The sequence below is a fragment of the Grus americana genome, chromosome 1 (genome assembly GCF_028858705.1).
Source record: "Grus americana isolate bGruAme1 chromosome 1, bGruAme1.mat, whole genome shotgun sequence".
Lineage (NCBI taxonomy): Eukaryota > Metazoa > Chordata > Aves > Gruiformes > Gruidae > Grus > Grus americana.
Genome location: NC_072852.1, coordinates 216,301,777 through 216,326,104, shown reverse-complemented (window position 1 = coordinate 216,326,104; position 24,328 = coordinate 216,301,777). Strand labels below are relative to the sequence as shown.

Below are 24,328 nucleotides of genomic sequence, written 5' to 3'. Positions count from 1 at the left end.
GGGTCCCCTTACATGTCCACCAGATCTCTGCTGACCACAAAATGAGTGCAGGCCCCCTAACATTCTTGGAAACACCTCCATGCGGGTGCCTAAATTTAGGTTTCCTACTCGGGAATCCAAGCATTTCTGCAAAGCTCACAACCTAAGATAGGCCAGATTTTTAGTACCAGAGGTACTTTCTTTCTAGATCACTGCTTTTAAGCCTGTCCTCCTATTGCAGAAAGTTACTAGTTTAAAACCCACCCTACAGTGTAAGCATGGCCAAAGGACTTCTCCATATTTAAAGCATCCAAGAGTTAATTCACTCGTTGCCTTCGCTGCCTGTGTGTGTTCCCCCCTTGTCTAGACAGCCTCAGCAAAGGGCTAACAAAAACTTCCAGCGATAAATCTCCCACAGTAACAAGTTTCAGAGGAAACCAGAGTCCCCGTGATGTGAACGTTATGGTCGAGTTGTTTAATTATACAGGTTCGCTGGTTTGTTTAGAAATGGCGCTTTGCCAGGGCTTGCAGGGTCGGTTAATGAGCCGTGGTGGCTACGACTCTGCAACAACCATCAGCGGTGCCGCAGAGGTTAATAAGCTCAATCAAAGTGAGGGGCTGCCTGCCAGAGAGCCTGATAGATAAACAGATCCTGTTAAGCCTCCGTGGAAAAGCTTGTCTTCTCACCATCGCTCTCCCCAACTGTCCAGCTCCAGCCCTGACACGGCCAGCATGGAAACAGCTGAGTCAGCTGAGTTTTTCTGGACAGGCAGTCCAGTTGAGAGAGGAGAGCCAAGACTCCAGGGTGCATTTAAAGCAGGGGAGAAACTGAAAACCAAACACTGGTCTTCTTGTCCTCCTCACTTTACTCATGCATTGCCACAGGTGGACCATGGGCGTGGGCTGGCAGAGGTTCCCAGAGGTGCAGCTCTCCGTTGGGGTTGGAGGGACGGGGCAGCCCGTGCCGTAACGGCATTTCCTGCTTTTTCAGAGGGGGGGATCATGAGCTTTTCTCAGCACCAGTTTCCAGAAGGCAGTTTGCCTACAAAACTGGTGGGCACACCCATTCTCCAACCTTTCCAGGACAATGAAAGTGTTAGCCAAGCCCTCCTGTCCCCCAAGTGCTTCCTCAATGCTTTCATGATGTTGGTGATTCCCTCTTCATGCTTCTTTCCTCAGGAGAAATGGGGTCTAGGGTTAATCAAACTCTGCTGTTCAGCTCGGAGAGCTGGTTTGCTTTGGAGCATGCGTTTCTCACTGTTCCCATGACAGTGCGATGTTGCCAGATCTGTGCAAAACAAGATCTGGCTTCTGCTTCTTTGGCAAAAAAACACCAATTCCTCCCCCTCTTCCTCTCACACCCTACACAACAGCTCATAGTAACACTACTTTCCAGATACCCAGAGTTCATAAAAAAAAAAAAAAGAAGAAATGTAACTACCCCCTGTACACATCACCTAGGGATAGATTTTTGGCTGGGAGCATGGAAGACGTGTTGCAGAACTGCTGTCAACAGGCAGCAGCAGATGTTGCACACTGAATTCCCATCTTTCCATGTTGAAAATGTGTTGTTCGTGCTCCAGAGACTCCTGCTCTGGGTAGGACAAGCTGGGGCCATAGTCTCATCTCATTTCTGCCAGAGTATAAAACCCACAGTGCTGCTGCAATCATTCCTTAGCGTTTTAGACATCTGTGAAGGGACAGCTAAGCCCCCGAACTGCAAAGAAAACAGTAGGGAGGTGAGTTTTCAGACATAACCCCAAAAGAAGAACTTACATTGTCTAGGAGATATGAAATACTGGTTTTAGCTCTGCTCAAGTCACAGTTCTGTTCGCGGGATGTTCTGAGTGAGGTCCTTTTTTTTCTCTACTCGTTTCCCTATGTATGCAACAGGGACCAGGATATTGACTTCTGAAAACACTTGCATGCCAAAGATGCAAAAATGTGGGCATTATCAGACAGGCAGAAGGATGAAAAAACTACCCGGTAATACTGGGTCAGAGGCCTGGACAATCTTACTCATTATTCGTTTTCCCACAATGGGCAGTGCCCAGTACTTTAGAGGAAGATGCAAGAAGTCTGGTGATGAACAGATGGCAAAAATGTATTAATGGATGACTATGGTATAAAATTATGAATGTTCATATCTCTTAACAAATATTGATTCTATGATAACAGCAGATGACTTTTCCTCCAATTAAAATCTCAGTCATACTTTTGGTTACATGATGACTGCAATCCTATGGAATTTTTTGGTTTTTGTTCTGCAGTTTAATTACACTTTTGTATAAAAAAGAAGAACTTATTTTCTTTTAAACAAGCCATTTTTTCAGTTCATTGAATAGATTATGACTTCTGTATTAGAGATATTTTGCTTTCTTTATAGCATGCTTTTTTTTTATAGCTGTATCACATAGTCTTCCAGTTATGTCCTACCTGTAATTAATCTCCCCAACCTTTTTGATTCTTTCACTCTACGTGCCTGTTTTTCTGTGCTTTTTCATCTCAGAACAGAGTTACAAAGAAGTCTTCATATCACACCAGTGAAGATGCGATGGCATATCAAAGAGCCACCCTTACAACGAAACCCTTGTGACTAACATTTCTGATGTAGTTCCTGACTTCGACAGAATACACAATTTCTCCCCCAGATGATACTGAGCCATTTTCCTCCTTGGGGTTTGTGTTTCCATTTTAATTCCCTCGTTGCTATAGAATTTTAAAGCAACTTCTAAGGGTGCTTGTTTTGGAGCAGACAGGGTGAAAGCATTCAAAGAAGCAGTTCTTTGATGTTCAGGCACAGGCAAGTGCCACTGCCTACCTGTGTGCAGCCCGATTCGTATCCTGAGGGGGATGTCTGGCATGTGTCTCATTTTGAACGTTCCCACCGAGCTGAGGATGTCCAGGGACATGTTGGCTATCTCAGCCGCATGTTTGTTTCCATTCCGTTTTGGGAGCCCTGAGGCAACCATGTAGGCATCGCCAATTGTCTCCACCTGGCAAATACCATGGCATTAATGAATAAATAAATTGAAAAAAAATGGGAAAGAGCAGTAGAATAAAACAAGAGCATTCAACCCAGGCATGGCTTGATCCTCATGCCCAGGTATTCCTCACCTTGTAAACATCATGGTTTCCAAGAACAGCATCAAACAGTGTGTAAAGATCATTCAGAAGGTCAACTACTTCAATGGGTTCACTGAGGGCTGAAATCGTTGTGAAGCCCACGATGTCACTGAAGTAGATGGTCACCTGGTCAAAATACTCTGGCTCCACAGTGCCACCAGTCTTGAGGGCTTCTGCCACTGATCTGAAATAACAACACAGGCAAAGATGGCAGGGCACCAACACTTGTTGTAGGGCATGCCTAAGAGCTCAGAAACTCTTGTCCTACTGAGCTCAAAAGATCAAAAGCATTGATGAAAGTCTCTTACTTTGATTGGAAGGTGCTTGCCACAGAGGTCAGCTCTGGGAAACTCTTTTGTCCGGTCTAGCTATGGAGTGCCAAGGGGCTTTGTTACCATCTGAAGTACTAGTACTTACGGGGGGAGCATTTGTGACAGTAGTTTTTCTGTCTTCTGTTTTTCAATCTCTAGCTCTTCGGTCCGCTCCCTGATCAAATCTTCCAGGTTGCTTGAATACTGCTCAAGCATCCTAAGCATTGAGTCAATGATATTGGTCTTTTTCCCTTTGTTGATGGTTTTGAACTGGAAAATCAAACTAGAGAGTTATTTCTCCATCTCATTACAACATTGTAGCGCTCTAAGTTTGGAAAGGAACAAAAAGCACTTATTTTTATAGGACAATGCTAAAGACTGGCTTTGTCAGTGGCAAGACATCAACAATAAAGGCAAACCAGAGAGCAAATTTGCATCACTAACTATGGAAGTTGCCCAGGAGCATGTTGCTCTTCTATGAACTTTCAGTGAGGGTAAAGTGAGACACCACCTTCCATGAGTTGGCAATGTGTATGTGAGATTTTATGGAGTCTTATCATGCTGCAAATTTGCACCCTCATTTATCCCATGACTAGCCTTTAGGGTAACTTGTAGCCCTTTGCATTCAGAGGTGCAAATTTCAGGGCATTAGCAACACTTACAACCTGCTTATGTATTTCTGGTCTTAAATACACATTTGCATACTGGCATGTATGTCTACTGCCACCTCCCATCCCCAACTCCTCATTGAGCTATGCTTTCTCCTCTTGACCTGAAGCTGAGCCATTTGGATAATCTGTGACTCCAGAAGCTGCCTTAGACACAACAGTGGAGTCACATGGTGCAAAATTATTCAAAGTTTCATAGAACCGAAAGGTAAAAATTATGGATATTTGTTCACCTGATTTGACCTTAAAAGTACATAGAAACAGTACTGCTGGATCAGGGAAGGGGTTTATTTTGCCAGTACCTGTCCATGAGACTGGCCAGTAACAGATGTCTGGGAAAGCTCAAACAGTTCAAACAGTGCTCAGGTACATTCATATTTCACTGGGATATGCTCCCAGCCTCCACCAATCTGCAGTTCAGAGACCTCATATGCCAAACGTAGTATCTTTGTGTTTAACTGCCTTTGGTGAATTTTACTTTTAAATTAAGCATCTTTTAAATAATCTAGAAAATCAAAAAACATGTTGATCTGAAGGTGCTATCACAATTTACAGAACTTTGATCTCCATGAGACCATCCACGTAGGTACATCGCAAATGTGAAGACACCAAGCCCATGTCCAGCCTGCTTCACACCCCACGTGGTGGTGCCATGGCGGCTCAAATTCAGGACAAGGTGTAAGCCAGACACCACGAACCATAAAATAACCCAATAGCAAAAGCAAGACTAGAGCTCTGGGACTTCTTCAATCATTATTTAAGGGCTCACTTAAAGAAAAAGAACACAATTTCCTGCCAAGTACAAACAAAGTATTTCACCTGCTGGTCTATTCACCGACCTTATGAAATACCTCCTCAAAGGTTGGACGTCGTTCGGGGGATTCACCCCAGCATTGCTTCATTACCTGGATGCACTCCAGGGGGGCCAACTCAGGGGCTACGTTTGGGCGGCACAGAGGAGGGGGCTTCTTCACTTTCTTTATAATTTCTGTGACAAAGAGAAGAATGGGAAGCATGCTGTGAGATGGAGAGTCTTGGTGGGGGCAAAGGACATGGACCTTTTCACCTGTCCCTTGCTCGCTCCTTCAGCCACCACTGTTATTCCTCAGCACTCAATGGCTGTGTCAAATGAAACTGGAGGTTTCTGCTTTCCTCTACCAGGAGTCTCATGGAGGAATTAAACAATAAGAGATTCATTTGCCTTCTTGTCCCTGGAGAAGCAGGTCATGAGCAATAAAGTGGCTGGATGGGGGAAGGTTGTGGGACAGATGGATGTGTTAGCCTGCAGGCTTGTATTTAATGAAATTGCCTCTGACTCTCTCCATCAGGATCTGTGGTCCTCTAAGAAAGCAGAGGGTTATGTCCGAGCCCAGGCAGCCCAGCTCTGATGCTTCATCTTTAACTGGAAACCAGTACGTAGGAGGTTGATGGGAACAGAGACAATGGAAAGTACTTTAAAGGGGAGAGTCTGGGTTCAAAACAAAGTCTGGGAAATGACTCCCTACCCAGAGGTGAAATAAGACTAATAAGGAACTGGGCTTGGGCTTTCAGACCCTGAGAAGTCAGTCATTGAATCTACGGGTTTTAGATAAAACAGCCCTACAGCAAAGGAGTGGAGCTGCAGGTTTCATTGACAGCTGAAGTACAGATGGATGTCTGAACCCAACCCCAACTTCAGTTTAGGTATTTCTTAGTATGAATGTCCTGGAGGAAATGGGGTTTTTTTGTAAGATAGAAATATATCTTCCCACTTCAAAACAAAACAAAACACAAAGTGATTGTCTTTGAAGGTTTCATCTTGCGTAGTGCAATGGAGTCATCCGGAGTGAAACTCACCCTCTTTCTGGCAGAAGCCCCACATTTCCACAGCTGTTACTGTGAGTACCCAAAGCTTTTCAGAGTTGACAGTTTAAAGCTCTTTGGCTCATCCCACCCGTCTCCGCCAAATGAACTAAGCAAAGCACCTGGCCCAAATATTTCCAGGGGCAGCCAAGGGGAAATGCCTTCCCCAGATGGTTTTAAAGTTCACACCACGAGTGAAACCTCCTTGAGGATTAGGATGCAATGAGTAGAAATTCATCATTTTATCAGGTCAGGAAACTGGAGTGTACTACGTGCAACATTTGCTGGAGGTTCCCCATGGGGACTAGGTGGGGGGACACCTGCTAATTACATCATAGGCTACATCATAGGTCCAGGTCTGAGTTACAGAGCACATTACACCATAATCATTATTGTCATTGCATTGTTGCAGCAGGTTATGATCGGCCAGGTTCCCATGTTTCCAGGCACTGAACGGGGAGATGCTGAATGGCCATACCCCACTTGGTGACGGTCCAGCTTAATATATGTTGAGAATAGGCTTTCACTGAAATATTTTTTTTTATTGTTCTCACCTTCTCCTTGTTCAAGTGCTTGTGACCTTTCCCAGGCTGCAATGTGTTTGCTCTGCCTATGCATGGACAACACAGTTTGAACTAATGAGAGTTGCATCATGAGCAGTTCCTAAAGAGTTCACCTATTTGCTATTTCTGATACAAGCCACCTTATATATGTCAGCGGGGTCATGATGTATCACTTTGATCTCTGCTGAAGATAGAACCTCTTTAAACAGCGAAGCAATTAGGGAAAAACAGATGGGCAGAGGGACAAAATAGGACATTAGCAAGGAGTCCAGTTCAAAAACCTCAAGCCCCATGACATATAGAAAAGGGCCAAAGAGTGAGAAGCAAAGGAGTTTTCAAGCTATGGGAAATTCTGCCATCGGATTTCACCCCACACTATGAAGAAAAGTCAATGTTTGGACAGGGAACTGGAGGTGCTGCAGTGGCCTGACTGCTGGCCAGCTCTGAAGCATTTTGAGGGGAACCCAGAGCTCCAATCCCATTGATAGTGATGAGTCACATACCAAGGCTGACATCAGAACTACATATTTTGATGTTTGTTATGGAAGTTTTGTTGAAAACAGCCTTTGGTCACTAAGAAAGGTCGTGAAATTGGGACATTATTTTCACACTAATGTTTTACCCAAGGGGTTTGGCCAGACCTTTTATGAGCGCTGTGTGTAAAGCCTTAAAAATGTACTGAAATATTCGCCTACCTTCAGCTGAGAATTCTGACATGCAGTATGGTGGACCCCGAACAACCACTTCTTGGAGGATGATTGCAAAGCTGTAAATATCCCCTTTGAATGTGCCTTTTCTGCACATGTCTGGGTCCCTCAGTAACTCAGGAGCTGTCCAGAGCAATTCTAAAAAATTCAAGAGCATCATGTTTCTTACACTTGCACTCAGACTATGTCAAATTAAGTGCTTAAACGAACACTTCAGTTATTTGAGGAAAGGTTGGAACATACTTCATTATTTACTGGATCATGTCTTCTATCTGTTGTGATGTGTTAGAAATATTAAACTTCAATCCTCACAAAAAAATTGAATTTTCCAAATTTCACTCCACCTTTTAAAAAAAGAATTGCTATACCAACAATTTGCATGCTAAAACACCAGTTTTGAAGATCTACGTAAGAAGTCTTCTTACCATTGCCAAAAGCATTAACACTTTATTTTGTTTGAAAATATCACTCAGATAAAATGTTCGTGCTGAAGTCTGGATTTCTTGTTACTGTTGTTGCTCTTTTACAAAGCAACAGTTAATAAAATATTTTCCATCGTTCTTAGATGAAAGTAGTTTCCATAAAAGCAGTTTGTGGCAGTCTGAAGTATGATCCATCTTCATAATCGAATAGTTCAAATGATGAAAGACACAGTTGTAAAACACACCCAGCCTCATCAAGAAATGAATTTTCTTCAAACTGGGATATTGTTACCCTGGTAACTGTGCATTCTGGGTAATGGGAATAAGGAACATTTCAGCTACTACTATATATATATATATATATATATATATATATATATAAAACGAGAAGGTCTTCTTGAAACTGCCCTGAGACGCTGGAAACGTGTAGGAACCAAATCCTGTGACAGAGGGATCAAAACACTACATAGCACTTGAAACCAGATTTCAGAAATAAACTGGGATACCAGAGGAACCTCAAGACAGTGGCCAAGTGAAAGAAATCCCATCAGAGTCTCCACAACTTGTCCCATGAGACGCTGTCCCTAAGTGGTGGGAATGTCATGTGGCAGCCTTTGGGGACTGGCATGTTAAAATATTTCAGAGACCTGTATCATCTTGTGTTTCAAATGGCTTAGTTTTACAAAACAAGGCTCTTTGCATTTGGGTTAACCTAAGACTTCAAATTTAGGGTTGGGACCAAGGGTGTGAAGTGAATTCCACCTGTCACAGAAATTCAGGATTGATCAGATTTCAGGGGCACTTAAATCCTTCTCCAACTATGATTGCCTAAAGTCTGTCACTGCTTACAATAAAAACTTTTTCCATTACCATGACACGCTGCTATTCACTTCACTTTCAGGAAGTCTGAAAATACTTTGCTCATCCTTTCCTGTAACAATGCATTGTATACAGGCAACTGGATGTCGTGAGATTGAGCACAAAAATCTTTAGGTGGCTACTGGCCCAGAATTGTGTTAGGACAAGCAACTGTTAAGTCAACGGACAAATATTTCCCAAAAATATTCCCTTATGGCACCTACCTTCTGGGGGTGGCTGAATATATGGGCATTTCTGTGCTTCTAAGAGCTCGTTATAACCATAGTCAGTGATCTTCAGCACAAACCGGCCATCCACAACACAGTTACGAGACTTGAGACGTCCATGGGCAAAATCTCGGTGATGCAAATACCTAATTCCCTATGAAACACAGAAGAGATTGAGGCTGTTCCTTAAGAATTATCCTGTCAGCATTCAGTGACACGAAGCCAAATTGTCACCTTGGATGACATCAAATACGGCATTGACTCTATGTCAAATGCAGTGCTGATCAGGCCAAGAAACTGTGGGAAAAGTTCAGAAATAGATTAGGAACAGGAATTGAGCTATCTCCACCTGAAAGTAATACTGGAAAGGACTGGCAGCTTTAGGAGCAGTCAGATGCCTCCCTCTGTAGCCCTAGGACTCATTGCACTCAGAAGTTGTACTTTTAGACACGATTGAGAAGGTGGACACAAGTGGTACCCAATGGTTATGCCAAGAGAAGCCATTAAGAGCCGGATGCCTTTACCCAGCTCCTTCAAGGAGAGTCAGAAGGTGGATCACGGGCTGTAAGAATGATTCTGGCAGCCTACCCTCTGTAGACCATCTGCCCCAGATTGGTAGTTCACCATTAGGGGATGAAAACACATGGAACATGATTGGAAGTACGTGAACACTCTTGTAAAGTGACCAAAAGTGTAGCCATCCTGTGACAGGGGATGTCTACGGTTTGGTTCTATGCCTATGGTTTGGTTCTATGCCAGATGCATTTCTGATTTATGACAAGAAAGGACCTTTGGAAAGTATGTTGTCACCAAATTAATTGTTCTAGGTGATCAGTTCCAGCCTGATGTGTAGTTTTAACCTCTCATCCTGCTGTGAGGATGTAGTCCTATTACCCCGAATAGTGCTTCTCAGACGGTAACAAAACAGGAATAAGAGGTCTCCATTAAAGACCCTGTGTACCAGTATGATTACATTCACATTGGTTTTCCCTGCATTACTATAAAAATCCGAAAGTCCTGGACAAAATAGCTATGTCAATATAAAAGTCACATGCAGGTCACGCCTCAGCACGACCAATGGATTTACTTTAATTAGATCCATCACGAGTGAGGACTTGAACATCCAATCCAGTTTCATATCTTCGTTTCTCAGCAAGTCCTCCAGGCTTCCTCGGGAGCAGTACTCTGTCACTATGGCAAAGATGCCACAGTCAGAGAAAAAGCCCAGGAACAGATTCACATTTTCGTGACGCAGATCTTTCATCTGAAACAAGACAGTGAATCACAAGAGGCCAAGTCAGCCAGACATCTGTTCAGCAGCTTCTTTATATCATTAGGTGTCCTTACCATTCCTGTACTCCCAAAGAGTCTTTCACACAAGGATGGGGAAGAAAACAACCTCTTTGCTGCTTACTTTCAGCTATCCTACACTCTCCTAAGCTTTGTTTTTCTTAGTCTATCCGTTAAGACAAAGAAAACAAGATAGCAAAAGAAATCTGAACAGAAATTTGTTTTTCTTTAGACAAGCTGGATTGGATCTTTCACTAGGACAAAATGGCTTCGCTGGGGTAAATTGAGTTCAGCATGTGGAGTCTTGCTCCAGCTCTGGTCTGATCTGGAAAGTAATACCATGCCTGGAGGATCCAAAGTCAACCCTCGAGGGTGCCTTTGGAGACATGCCCTGGTAAATTTATTATATTTATATGCACAAAAATGCCACTCCTATGTTAGCAGTAGCTGCCAACAACTAATGGCCTTGATTTGGGAAAATAAATGCGTTTGCTTGTCATTTAGTAATAATAATAAAATTGAAGACTAAAAGTAAACTTATAACAGTCATCTTAGCTGGAGACAGAAAGCAAATCCCAGAGAAACGCACAACCGTGTCTGTGCCACACTACTGTCAACAAATATCACATGAAAATAGCTTCCAGTGCATCATCCTGCCCTGAGACAGGCGGGGATGATTTCCTCCAAAGCACTCTGCCTTTGTAGACAAGGCCACTTAGAGGACTCATTGTACGTTCAGCATTGCACCGGCTTTGAAGTGTCAGGTCCAGGGTGGGGTTTTGCAGGCTGCTGACTCTGACACATGGGTTACTGCTAAGTTTGTCAGATGCAACTGTGCAAGACTGGTTGGCAGCCATGATGCATGATTCAATGGATAAACAGCAGAGAAGGAGAATAAAAAGACCCTGCATTCACAAATGTCCCCCAAGCAACCTTCCCTCCATATGCCCGGTCATCCCCTGTTCCTACCTTCCTCAAGATGCTGGTGGAGCTTTGCCGCAGCTTGTGAACTGCTCCCGTCTCGAATTTTTTCAGCCACACCCAGTCTCCCTGTCCACAATACAGGTGGGTGAATGATAGAGCAAGTCTCTGAGCAACAGCTAACATCAGGACCTAGGTCTGAATTCCAGACCCTTGACTTTGAAAGTGGCTGGGGATTTTCAATGTTCTTGGCAGTAGATTCTTTCTATATTGCACCCGAATAAGAATATTCACAGGAAACCCTCAAAAAATGGGGCGAGGCAGGACCTTCACTTGGATCAGAACTTCATACCTAGAAGGCGTATTAGTATCTGATAAACAATGATAAATTGATTAAAAAGGAAAGTAACCCTGTCCAGTATTTTTTTTCTGCCATTAATGATCTAGTTTATTTTGCTCCTTTTCAGGAAAAATTGCCATGCCATCTTTTCGAAAAGCTGTGTTTTTAGGAAAGAACTGCTGGATGGGGTGAGTTTTCTTGGCCATTGTCTCTGCTTACACTCCATACAGTCCTATTGGCACAAAGGGCAATTTCGTAGCCTTTATGCTGTGTATTTGGATCCTGTCTTGTAGGAAAGGTCCTTGTTAGAGATGTTACCACCTAACAGCCCTGTCTTGTAAGAAAGGTTCTTCACAGTGCCTTTAGGTGGGGCCATCGCTAACAGGGACCAGACATGGCAACACTCCATAGGGATGTCAAATACCACCACCCAACGTGACTCCAAGTGTCAGAGTGAGGGTTGGGGTAGAGTCACCTTAATCACTGGTAAGTCGATGCTTGGGAGTGACTTATTTTCACCCTCAGGGTCTGTCAGCAGTATTCACATCCTGGGACCTACAGTACTGCAGCCCAAGACTTTATCTGCTTGAGCAGCTCAGTGAACTGAAGCAGTGGGAGAAGGCTGCATGAGGTTCCTACCTACCTCATACAAAGCCACGTTGGAGGTTTCGTGGGTGGCAGCTGTGCTTTTCAAGGAAAAGGAGCGTGTTACAGATTTCAGGCTTCTGCCATCAGCTGCTACGCTGTTTGCATCAGTCAGACTGTCCAAGGTCAGCCTCTGGAAGGCAAGGAAAGCAGGTGCAAGACAATTAACACCTCTGGATGAACACTTCCACTTCAGCTCTGCCTTGAGCCATGCATTTCACCCATGCTAGCAACCTCCCAAATCCCCCAAACTTTCCATGTCACCTCTCTGAATACCTCTAAAAGGCTCATAAGATTGACTCTAGTACCTTGAAACACTACAGCAGCACTTTAGATGGTGGAAATGCCATGGCTCAGGGGACACACCAGAGGAGGCAGGTATGTCTCTGAGCAGGGCACAGGGAAGTGTTTCCTCTGGCATAGACAAGAAGTCTGTATCTGTGCCAGTGACCTAGGCAAAGGGATTGATCCACAGCAGTCCATATCGTTGGCATGGTCCTGGGTATGGCTCTGGCCTGTGCCAAATAACATAGAATCATAGAATCATAGAATGGTTTGGGTTTGAAGGGACCTCAAAGATCATCTAGTTCCAACCCCCTGCCATGGGCAGGGACACCCTCCATTAGACCAGGTTGCCCAAAGCCTCACCGACACTCCCCCAGGACATGCCCAGCTCTGGGCAGGAGCTGACACAGGCCAGGAAAAATTCCTGATAAGAAGTTCAGATGAAGACACTTTATTTTAGAAGATAAGATAGTTTAGTTATATGGACATGAACTATGCTACGCCATCCAACCTCAAGAGCAAAGAATAAGCCCTGGCTGTTAGAATAAACACAGCCAACGGTACTATTTTACATCATCATAACAGCTCTGACACTGCATGTGAGTCTAATCTGAGACTCAAAAACACTCCGCATATGTGAAATTTTCTGATATGCAGGGGAAAATGAGGCATGGAGAAGTGAATGACCTTCCCAGAGCTTCATGGGTATGAAAATACCACACAGCAAACCTGTCTTTGTCCTACCACATTACCTTCATGAGTGGGAGGACTTACCTTTTTATGTAGCTCTGGGTTGATGAAGACGAGGTCATCCAAGGTCAGTATTATCTTGTTAGGTCCCCTGAATAGCTGGCTGTTCAAGATACGATGCCTGGGAGATTTGGAGAGCCACAGTTATCATTTTTAGGTAGGTAACCAGTTCACACCACCTCTGAGTCCCCCACATCTGGCTTCCCTGCAGTATAAGGAAAGTGCAGCGTGTGGTGTGGCAGTAGGGATGGACACGGGTGAAAGCAGTACACAAAGCACGGTGTCCTCTCTTGGACTAAAATCCCCTGGGTCAAACAGCAAAGGCTATCCAATTCACAGACAACAAAAGCTATCATCTCAAAAGGTCTCATCACAAACAGACATCTTGAGTCAATCTGGTTGCAAATATGAATTGGATGTGTATGTAATGCGTACTTTGTTATGCATGGGTTTATTTTTCATATCCCAAATCATTCTCCATTAGGAGAGAATAATAGGTTTTATTAGACTAGCCAATCTGGCTGGTGAGCCAACAGCTCTCAGGCACACTAGTCTTTCTCAGGGCTGAAACTGAACCACAGGTAATTTATAAAAGCTGCCTGGACACAAGTAACCATCAAAATGTGCTGTCTGAATCTCTGTATTGTAGCATGGTGCCATATGAAGCACACAGCAAGATACCCCCTTGTAATGACTGCAAGCTCGTACAGAGGGAAAAGCTACAGGGAATGAGCAGTTTGGCGTGCGTGGTGTAGTGCAATGCAGCGTGGAGGTCTCGGAAGCAGTATTGCTGAGCCAGTGCTGTTCCTCTTGGTCAGGAGTAATTAGATCAAGAAGAAGACTGTGCTGATTCAGATCTACTTCTTCCAGGACCTGAGCCAGATGGGATGTCTATCACGCACTGTGTAACACAGGACAAATGTGCTTCTGGCATCTCCACAGGATGCTGCTGCCCATTTTCCAAGGGATGACTCTCTGCACTCCTTGGTGGGCTACCAGATTTGCAGAATTGCTACGGGCAAGAAAGAAAATTCAGTATAGTTGCCAGACCAGCAAAGATGCTATCTGTTCCTTGACTGCATCCTGCTATTTGCCCAGCTTCTCTTAAATATGCAAGGCAGGAGAGACCACAAGAAGAAATGGTGCCCTGTCAAGGACTAAGTGGTCATGGGATAGTTCAAACAGGCTTATGTCCACTTCATGCAAATCAATAAGAAACATTCCAGAGTTTCATTGTCAGTTTTTAGCTGGGATTCATCTGACACTAATACCCACTACTTTGCCATTTTAGGGACTCAGGGAAGAGGCAGAAGTCACACACCATCGTTTTGAACCCACCGTTTCAATGGATGTCAAGCACACAGCACACAGTATGTATGGTACAGTAAAAACCTCATCAAGTAGGAAGAAAGAAGGGAAAGGAAAGCTCCTCTATTGCCTCCAATGTCACATTTTTTGTTCAATGAACTTTGCTTACTTTACAGCAGGTGTCTGATCTGCACACACATAAGCCTTTTCCTGATAAGGTGGGCCATAGGTTGCTTTTTACTAATGGTACTGTAGAAGGAATCCACTTCGCAAAATATCCATAGATCACCATGATTCCATTGCATGTAGAACTCCAGGCATTTTAGAAGAGCATGAAAACCTTTTTGGAGTTCACAGTGAGCCTTGGTTGTATGATCACAGGCATCACCTGACATGTTTTTTTATAATCTTTCTCTAACCACTTGTCCCAAGCCACCCAACTCAGCTTCATGCAAAAATCTCATCACTTACGTACTTTTCACCTGTCCTCCTGAAAACCTTGTTTAGTCAATCACATCCTCTCCCCCAAGCATGGAGGAAAGAACCCCTCCGCCAAAAGCAAAGCACAGAGAGCGGAGTGACTCATTTAAGGTCATGCAGCAGCTCCCTGGCAGAGCTAAGACCAGAGCTCCCACGTTTGAACTCAGACCATGCTGTGGTTTAAATTTAGTTCCAGACATGCCCTTCCCTAACATAAATCATTGTCTGAGTCATGCTAGACTTTTTTTTCGTTCCTTGCAGATGGTCATACATCTTTACTCCTGACTGAGCCTTCCCAAGCACAGTCTGGTACTTGTGGAACAGCTTACAAGTAGAGTAGGCAGAAAGATTGTCTTTTATTTACGTAATTGTAGAGGCTGGTGGCCAAGCAATAGAGCAGGGCTTCAAAGTGCGGGTGGATGGAGGCAACCTCCTCAGTGCCTGCAATTATGAGGTATCAGAAACAGCTGTGTGTTATAAGCGAGGGAACTGTTTGGGATATTGCTTGCTGGGTGGCCTTATATCATCTGGGTTTGGAGGGATGATTCAGGACTGGAGAGAAAACGTGTTTTGGGATGATTTGAGAGGCAAAGCTGGATGGGACAATCCAGGAATCCTGCTCTGCTGAAGTCATTGCTGCTGAGGAACTATGCCTTCTAATTTCAGTCTAATTTCAGTCATGCACCATGTAGACATCAATAATGAGAGACAGATTACTCCAGAAGCCGTTTTGGAGCAGATTACCTTGGGTTATGCCCATAGTGTCCTTGCCAAAGAACAACCCATAGCTCCTGGATGAATCAGTCCATGCTGGCTCATGTCCACCTTGGATATAGAGTCAGGACACAAGTGTGACCTATGCAATTGTTGGACACTGTCCCTTCCCCAGCAGACTACCTCATTTGCTCCAAAGATCCCACTCCCAGACCAACATATATGCAACACCAGGGAGCTGGACTTCAGTTCAAAACAGGGAGTGAATCAGCTTGGTAATAAAGAGTTATCCTCATTAATTGCTCCAAACCCTCTCCAGAGATATTCTCTCTCTCTTTAGTACACGGAGAAAGTAAAGAGGGTCAGCCTAGGTGCTTCATAGGAAGCATGATTATATTAGGGACAGAAATCCAGGAAAGAATGATCTTGAATAAGAAAACAAAGACATTTCATGTGGCAGCCCACTCAGTCTCCACCCTGGTGTTCTCAAAGCAGATTCTGGTCATTGGTTGGTACGGCACACTTTGCACTTCCAAAGTGACAGTCACCTTCCTAATGCTTCAGAGCCATCACCCAGCTAATCCTTCCAGCAACAGACTGCAATGTTCTTCCACACCTGGACTGGTTTAAGGGTAAGATGGCTTCTCCTGAGACTGCAGAACCAATTAGCACAGTGCTCAAGCCACTATCACTTAATAAAGTGGAGAGATATGTGGATGGAGAGCAGGAGAGATATGTGGATGGAGATCAAAGGCCACAATGAAACCTGCTATGTGTTCACATGGTCCAAACTGCCAGTTAAAGTGCAAGTGTCCCACAGAAGCTAAAAGTGGCACCAAATCAAATGCGTACCGCAATCCTCACCTGATGAGGGAAGCCAGGCCCACAGCACAAAGCACCAGGGCAAATATCAGCATTACTCCCAAAATCATGACTATAGGCTCAATCCCTGTGCAAAGAGGGGAAAAGAATCAGTGAGTTAGAAAATCCCTTTGATTTAGGCAACAATATTGAAAATATCAGTATCAGACCATTAGACTACAAAGTCAAATATTCAGCCAGGAGAATGCTAGAAGACAATTTTTATGCGATGTTAATTTGTGAATATACAAATACTTACTGACTTTATTTACATGAGACTGCCACTACTTTAATTATTTATTTCTATGCACTTTTTTTTCTATACCAAATCTAGAGCCTTGGATCAGTGGAAAAATGTTTTTTCTTCAAGTAAATAAAGACCGGACTCTCAGGGAAGAATTAAGTTTTAGAGGCAGCTTCTGCAAAGTTCGTAACTTTTGAACATTTGACCCCCTTCTCTCCAGGAACAGGAACACTGAAAAAAACTTTTATCATGTGGTACCAAACTGACGGCCAGTGTGAGTCACCAGCCCATCTGGGATTTTTCATTCCCTGCTACAGATTTCTAATGCTGAAAAGAGCAGAAGAGAAGGAGGAGAAGGTTGATGTTTTCCTCAATGGGGCCATCGTCACAAAGTACTGGAGACAGACGCTTTGCTCCCGAGTGTCTTTGCTAGAGAGCTAAGGAAAGCTGACGTGAGTGGATGAGCTAAATTCCAGTGGGAAGTGTTTGCTGTCTCTGTCTCTTCTGTCTTGTGTTTATTTCTATTTTATTCTGTCTGTATTCAGAGATCCTTAAACACAAACAAGCATGAAGGAATTTGGGTTGATAAAAGGTTCATAACTCTATGTCACGCTTGCACTTAAATCACAGGCCTTTTTGCAAGCACTGAAACCTAGAGCTTCCCAGTGAAAACTGCAGGCATTTTTAAAAATTGGTGTCTTTTTCAGGAAAAGACAGAGCATTTTAGCTGAAAGTTTTCTGCTGGGTTTGGACTTACCTTCTACTTCAACCCAGGGCCCTGATCCCTGATTTTCCTCACACATATACTAACACAGGTTGCCCCAAGAAGCTGTGGCTGCCCCTGGCTCCCTGGCAGTGTTGAAGGCCAGGTTGGATGGGGCTTTGGGCAAGCTGGGCTAGTGGAGGGTGTCCCTGCCCATGGCAGGGGGTTGGAACTAGATGGGCTTTGAGGTCCCTTCCAACCCAAACCAGTCTGGGATTCTATCATTCTTCTCCCAAGTAACAAGTGATAGGACAAGAGGAAACAGCCTCAGGTTGTGCCAGGGGAGGTTTAGATTCAGTATTAGGAAAAATTTCTTCACCAAAAGGGTTGTCAGTCACTGGAACAGGCTGCCCAGGGAAGTGGTTGAGTGGTCATCCCTGGAAGTATTTAAAAGGCACATAGATGTGGTGCTTAGGGACATGGTTTAGTGGTGGTCTTGGCGGTGCTGGGTTAACGGTTGTACTTGATGATCTTAAAGCTCTTTTCCAACTTAAACGATTCTATGATTCTATCTTTAAAGGTCCCTTCAAACCCAAACCATTCTGTGATTCTATGATACCATGAATCTGTACAAGAAGTCACTCTGCTTTCATGCTCCAGTCTGGAACTAGCCCTGTATACCTCTATCTGAGAAGAAATCTGAGTACAGTAGAGTGGATACTTCACACCCATTTCTCCACCCCACAGACAGCGCAGATGTAGACCAAGGTCTCACTCCACCAAAGAGCCAGCATTTTCCAGGAGGTGCTCACCTTGAATACAGGAATGAGCAAGACCACACCAATCTGGCCTGGAGGCCAGGGTTTGTTCTTCATGCATTAACAAAGTCAGAGTTTTGCGGTCCCCATAATAGCAGGTGACAGCAACCCGATGTTCATCCCTAGGAGGCAAAGAAGCTGCCAAAGACACATCTCCTTCCAGAAGAACTGAAGTGAGTGTGGAGCCAGAACACATCCCATAAAGGTCTTGCACAATGCTAGATCCATGGAAAAGGAAGGATCGGATCAGCTTAGAGGCAGACTTGAAGGAGACCTTGTGCTCTGGACCTGTGGTCACTTGCTGGGAAACTTGTTACTGAAGAGAGAATGAGCTTTAAATAGCCCAGGGGCATGGGTTGGTTTCTTGCTGGACAAAGGAGAAAATGCCTCCTGGACAAACCAGTAATGAAGTGTAGGGGTATGAAAATCCGATCTCACATTTCTGCATGGCCTTCTAATATTTTCAGACAGAATTCGTAACCCAGACCACAATGTGGTAGGAGTAATGTGGAGTTTGTTAATGCTCTCTTCTGTATTCAATCGAGGGGTTTTTTTACTGGTGCTGTCTCCTGAGCTTCCTCGGGTAGCCCCCAGAGATTCTGCTGTCTGAACAAATCTCCTTTGAGAAAAAGCCTCAGAAAAATTCTTTTACTTATTACCATTGCATTTTATAACCCACAAGTGCTTGACCATACTTTAGAGGACTCTAAGGCAAGTGGTACTTGAAAGGCAGTGCAGAAAATCAAAGAATAGCAAAGGGTCTCTCTCTGATCATGCCCTTTGCTCAAAGTATGGACATTGTCACCCATCATGACATGAGGACTCTTCCACAGCTGGAAAACATACAAATCCAATTTCATTCACTGAAGCAGCACCTGATAAGCTGAGAGCAAGAGCTGGTTGGAGCACAAAATTCACCAGGGTGAACAAGAGACAGTAAAAGGACAAGAGAACTGAAAAATAAACACCCAGATAAACAAACCCTAAGGAACAGGAGATAGTGAAAGCAGTAGCAAAGACCAAAGCACTCATGTCACTGATGGATGGGCCATTGCAGGAATGATGCAAAGCCTTGAGGAAGCTCAACCAGAACTTTATAACTAATCAGAAATGAAAGCAAGGTTATCATGGGATCATGGGAAAAAGCAAACTTACGGCATAATTGAGGGGACTTGTGGGATTGCGTTAAATTCATTAGGGGATGCTTTAAGGGGACAAGAGAAGTATATGAAATTTCTTATGGGATGTGTAAAGGAAGGGAAAAACTGGGGAAAGGGAGGGATGGGGGTGAGTTGGGGAGGCTCAAGCATGGGATACTGGAGGGGATGGAGGTGCTGGTCACACATAAGCAGGTTGTGCATTTTTCCAGCCAAACCCTCCACCTATCATCACAATCTGTCCTACCTTCTTCTTAACCCCTATTCCTAACTTTTTTTTCTTGGGTGACTGCTCTCTGCCTGCGTGTGATGTAGACTTCACATCAACCTAACCAACAGCTAAGATAAGAAGTCCTGGAGCCATAAGAACCCATGAGAGACAACAAGTCTGGAGACAAGCTCCTGCAGAGGGTTTGAGAGATGGCTATGGGGGAATTACAGGTTTGGACCGCCTACCAGAGGATGCATTTGTGTGTGTGCAGGAGCTGGGGTTATGAGATCTGCTAGCAAGCTTGGAGGCTGATTAAGTGGAGCATAAGAACAGGATCAGTCCGTTTGTGTTGTCTCATGTTTTGGCAATGTTGGTTGTGGGTAGTGGTGCCTGTAAACACATGGGTCTCCTGTGTATGCTAGTCTGTCAATAGCTGGTTGTGCCTGCACTCTGTGTGTGTGTGTGTGTGTGTGTGCACGTGTACGGGAAGCACCTGCTCAGCCCTGCTCCTGGTGGACCTGGGGTCAGGAACCTCAGGAGCCTGACAGCTTCACATCCAACCCCCCTCCAACCCTAACTCCATACAAAAGCCAGACTGAGGCCTGGATTTAATTCCAGTCATAAAATTCAGTCTCTGAAATATTAATAATAATAATAAATTACTGCTTCCTTGACAAATGCCTAGAGCTTTATGCTTTTGTAAAGGTGTGAACATAAAATCTGATCTCTCTAAAAATTAGTGGGATTTTTCCATAGACTGCAATGGGATGCTAAATTGCTATGCTTTTCCTAGTGGCAGTGAAAAATTAGATATATGGTAGCATTATATTTGTCTCTTCTGTAGCTTGCCAGCTGCTGTAAGATCAGTATATCTCCAATTTCCATAGAGCGTCACTGATTTAAACCAGCTATGGTTGAGCCGAGGAGAATGTTTTTCTCAGCTGTTGAATAAAATATTCTGTAGATGTGGTTAATTTTGTCTGTTTAAGTCACATCCTGGAGCAGTAGGAGTAAATGCTTACTATTATAAGTAAATATGTCAAGTGGAGGCTAAGTACCCTACCCTGAGATTTTGGCTTCCCTGTGGACTTTAAAACTGCACCACAGTTGCCTCAAATTAAAAACAATAAGTAAAACCAGTGCCCAGTCTCACAAGCCTAGGAAGCAGCACAGATATCTCTGCCCCTGTGTCTTCAATTACCACTTCGGCTGTCTACAGTAACTTAAATTATTTTGAGTAATTATCATCTTTTCTTGATGAGGCGAGCTCTGATGATCCTTAAAGCCACATAGCTAGCTGGGTAAAGAAGCTGGGGTTATCAGGAGAGATGGTGAGAGCATCTGCGGTTGTGCAGCTCTGTCTTCAATGCAAATCCACTTAGTGTCCTGTCCCCCAGAAGGACAGGGACATGATGCTGGCTGGAGCCTCTGGCATATATTGATTGCTATCAAAATAGGCAGATGTTGACTGTTAGACCTGGAAAACTCTTTCCAGCACACAACAGCAGCAACAACCTTATTGACCTAACAAGCAATAAAAGAGTCTTGTGGATCAATAGTGGGATCTCTGTATAGGACTCCCATTACAAACAGCATGATAACTGGTCATATTTTTATGAATTGCTTGAGCTAAGGGTTTCCTCTTTGGGGTGCTCTCCCCTTGACTAAGAGAAAAGATGATAAAACAAGAAGCATGGATAAAATGCCATTTGACCTTGGTTTTTTTGTCTTTCTTACCTCCAGTGCAGAGAACATCTGGATCAAACCAACAGCTGGAGTCTGGCTTGGGTGGAGCTCCACCGGGAAAGTGGAAGGCCTGGCCTAGGGACTTCACAGAGCTTGAAGACATGTCAACCAAGTGGGTTGGGAAGAGCTGATTCCCACGACCATCTGTGTCCAGTATCACGTAGTTGCTCAGTCCCTTCCCACAGTTGTCTGTCTCTACCCAGTAACTAAATCCAGGGAAACTGAAGTTTTTTGTGTGCTCAGCTATGTTAGCTCCTGAGATTCTGACTCCTTTCCTCCGAGCACTGTCTATAGCCATTGCCATGAAGTAAATGGCATCATAAATTGTTCCAAAAAGTGGAGAAACCTAAAAATACAGGAGAAATTAAGGTCAGGATATACTGCTGCCAACCTCTGGCTTGAGATCTGTGGCAAAAGATGTCCCACTGACTAAGCTGTAAACTCAAGAACTCAGACACCAGAGGCTCACAGAGTAATGGGTTTGAAGAATCTTAGGTTGAAGGTAGCTCTGGATCGACCCAATATATGTGTGACTTTGAATATCTGTCTTTTCTTGTGGTTGCTTCCCAAAATACAATTTCAAAATATTTTTAAAACCATGTAAAATTGCTTTATCATGGGAAGAGCCAAGACTCTGAGCCTGATGCTCAGCTGGCATTTTATCACAGCCTGCCTCAAAGCACTGTGCTAAAACATCTTCCACAAATAGCAGATCAAAGCCAGAGTCTCACCTCCCTACCCAGGTAGGAAAAATATCATGCCCAAAGGATGGGTCCTCTCTGTCAGAACATTGTTTATTCCTAAGATGTAAAAACCACAAAGCAGAGCCACAGCAAACTTGTTCCCTGGGGTACCAGAGCCTTTTCTCCTTGCATTGCTCCCTTCTGTGCCAGACTTGACTTAGGAACCTATAACTTTACCCTCCCCTAAAAACACTCATGGTGGCTTTTGCAATCACATGGTCATTGACAATCGGTAGGTGAAGAGAGATTATAGCCATACACTCGTGATAAAATGAGAAATGCTTACAATGAAGAACCCTACACTCATTATAGTTAACCTGGGCTCTCATTATACTGATGGGAAAGAAAAGGATGATTTCAGGGCATGATTAATCTCCTCCTAAAGTAGACATCCATGCCTTAAAAGTATTTATAATTTTTGAAAGATCATAGTGAGATTTGAAAATTAGCTCAGCTGAATCCTGCATCTCTTCACCAGTATGGCAGATTCCCCAATTCTTCTTGCAATGTTTGCAAGGTCACAAGTGACTTCTTTTTTTATAGGCTACTGGTGACATTTAGATAATTGTGCTGACAAAAAATAACTTTGATTATAGTACTGAAAAGAATAAGGCAGCAATGATCATCATAAGCATTTCCCTCTAGAAGCATCCAGTATTTTGTTTGTCTGTTGCATTCTCCCCCAGATTGTCAGGCATGCGGACATCTTATTCTGGTGCCTTAAAAGCTCCATGGACTTTATCCACCTTAGGACACACCTCTTCAGCTTGGACCTACTGCATTAACATGTAGCAAACCAAACCTAAGCACCTCAGACATTACCTCTTTCTCTCAAATTCCCAGCATGGTCCTGCAGTTGAACTAACTGAGTTAGATTGCCAGACATTCAGGAAAAATATCTTTTTACCATGTTTTTCTCAAAATAAAAGCACACATTCTGGGTTGTCTTTCATCTGTACTTTCTCTATAACTATTGCTTGTGACATGTCTCCCATTACCAGGTCCAAGAAAAGCCCGAGAGAAAGAATATTTACCTGAGTGGCTTCCAAATCACCGGTTATTTCACCACTTTCTTTAGCTTCCCTGAATGCATCATAGAAAGTCCTTTCTCCAGATTCCAGTGTGATAGTCAGCACGGCATCATATGCTTCCTGGAGCTTGCTGTTGTTATCAAAGACATTGAATGAGTTGTTTTGGTAAGGAAGACTGTACAGTAAAGTGTCGTAAGGAACGAAGACGTATCTTCCATCTGCTAGTCCCATTTCCAGAGCTTTTGTGAGTAAGGTGGCCTGTTCCTCCCCTCCAATGAGCACAGAATGCATGCACAGGAGTATAACTGAAACACAAGGATTGCAGTGTTGTTAGTCCATATGGGGTTTTCAACACAAAATAGCTCCCTCCCCCCCAATAAAAGAGCTGTCTGCACTGCTGTATCAGGTCAGACTCTAATAGTCCTCCACCAGTGTGATGTTCTGAGGAAGTTGGGAGCTGCACTCATTTTGTTCAACTTCTGGAGGTCTGCAACATCTAGCAAAGGAGGCTGTAAGTGTTACCCATTCCTGGAGCCATACAGAAGGAGGAGCGGAGAGAAATTTTGACAGAAGTGAGGCACAGGCTAACACGATGGGAAGTCAGGTCCTGTGCTGCCATCGGCTGAGAGATGTACGCTTTCCCTTTGTGTGCCCTGAGCTGACAGACACCACACGGTCGTTAGCAGTGCCCAAGCTCCACCTGTTCACCCTGTCACCATATATACAGATTTTAGGTTGGGCACTCTGTTATGTTTCAATATCTGGTCTATGCCTGGCTGTCCCATAGCCTGTGTCTTTGCCTACCAAATGCCATGGTGCCAATGTCCCCACATCTGGTGAGGAGATCTGAAATACAAGTGCATCTGTTTAACAGGCTGTCCATGGTGCTCACTGGTCCTTCATGAAAGGAAGCACTCCTGATCTTTCATCCAAGACAACATTTCAAAATTCAGCAAGTGAGAGGAGCAAAGTAGGGCAATAATGGGAAGGAAAGTTACAAAGGAGACCTGCCTGCTACTAAACCAGAAGGGAGCAGGATCTCTACAGTAGCTGTAGTCTCTCCTTAGGAGAAAAAGTATCCTTGGCAAAGTAGAAGCCGAAGTGAACAAGAGCATTTTCAGGTTGCTGAATTACAGGAAAGAAATGGGTACTACTAGGCAGTGATACATCCCGTACTATAGCAGAGAGCTTAAGCTGATCATGTTTGAAGAGGGACTGGTTTTCTCCATTAGTTGGAAAAGGAGCCCATCATCTCTAATTCACATGGAGCACTGTGATGGTGATGAGATGAACCCACCCAAAGTGGATTTGGTTTCAAGTATAGATTTGAGCACTGATAAAACTCCAAGTTCATAGAATCATAAAATCACAGAATGGT

General features: G+C 43.9%; 1 protein-coding gene across 1 annotated transcript in view; it reads right to left on the bottom strand.

Moving 5' to 3' along the window:
* Window positions 1-24,328, bottom strand: part of GUCY2F (guanylate cyclase 2F, retinal) — a 49,520-nt gene that overhangs the window by 21,099 nt on the left and 4,093 nt on the right. Inside the window, exons 2-14 of the mRNA XM_054826559.1 lie at window positions 22,954-23,255; window positions 21,168-21,522; window positions 16,301-16,385; window positions 12,959-13,055; window positions 11,898-12,032; window positions 10,963-11,043; window positions 9,791-9,967; window positions 8,701-8,857; window positions 7,185-7,334; window positions 4,924-5,072; window positions 3,523-3,686; window positions 3,097-3,289; window positions 2,801-2,975 (exon numbers count right to left, since the gene is read on the bottom strand). Of these exons, the coding sequence (XP_054682534.1) occupies window positions 2,801-2,975; window positions 3,097-3,289; window positions 3,523-3,686; window positions 4,924-5,072; window positions 7,185-7,334; window positions 8,701-8,857; window positions 9,791-9,967; window positions 10,963-11,043; window positions 11,898-12,032; window positions 12,959-13,055; window positions 16,301-16,385; window positions 21,168-21,522; window positions 22,954-23,255 (2,220 nt within the window). The remainder of the gene's footprint in view (window positions 1-2,800; window positions 2,976-3,096; window positions 3,290-3,522; window positions 3,687-4,923; window positions 5,073-7,184; window positions 7,335-8,700; window positions 8,858-9,790; window positions 9,968-10,962; window positions 11,044-11,897; window positions 12,033-12,958; window positions 13,056-16,300; window positions 16,386-21,167; window positions 21,523-22,953; window positions 23,256-24,328) is intronic.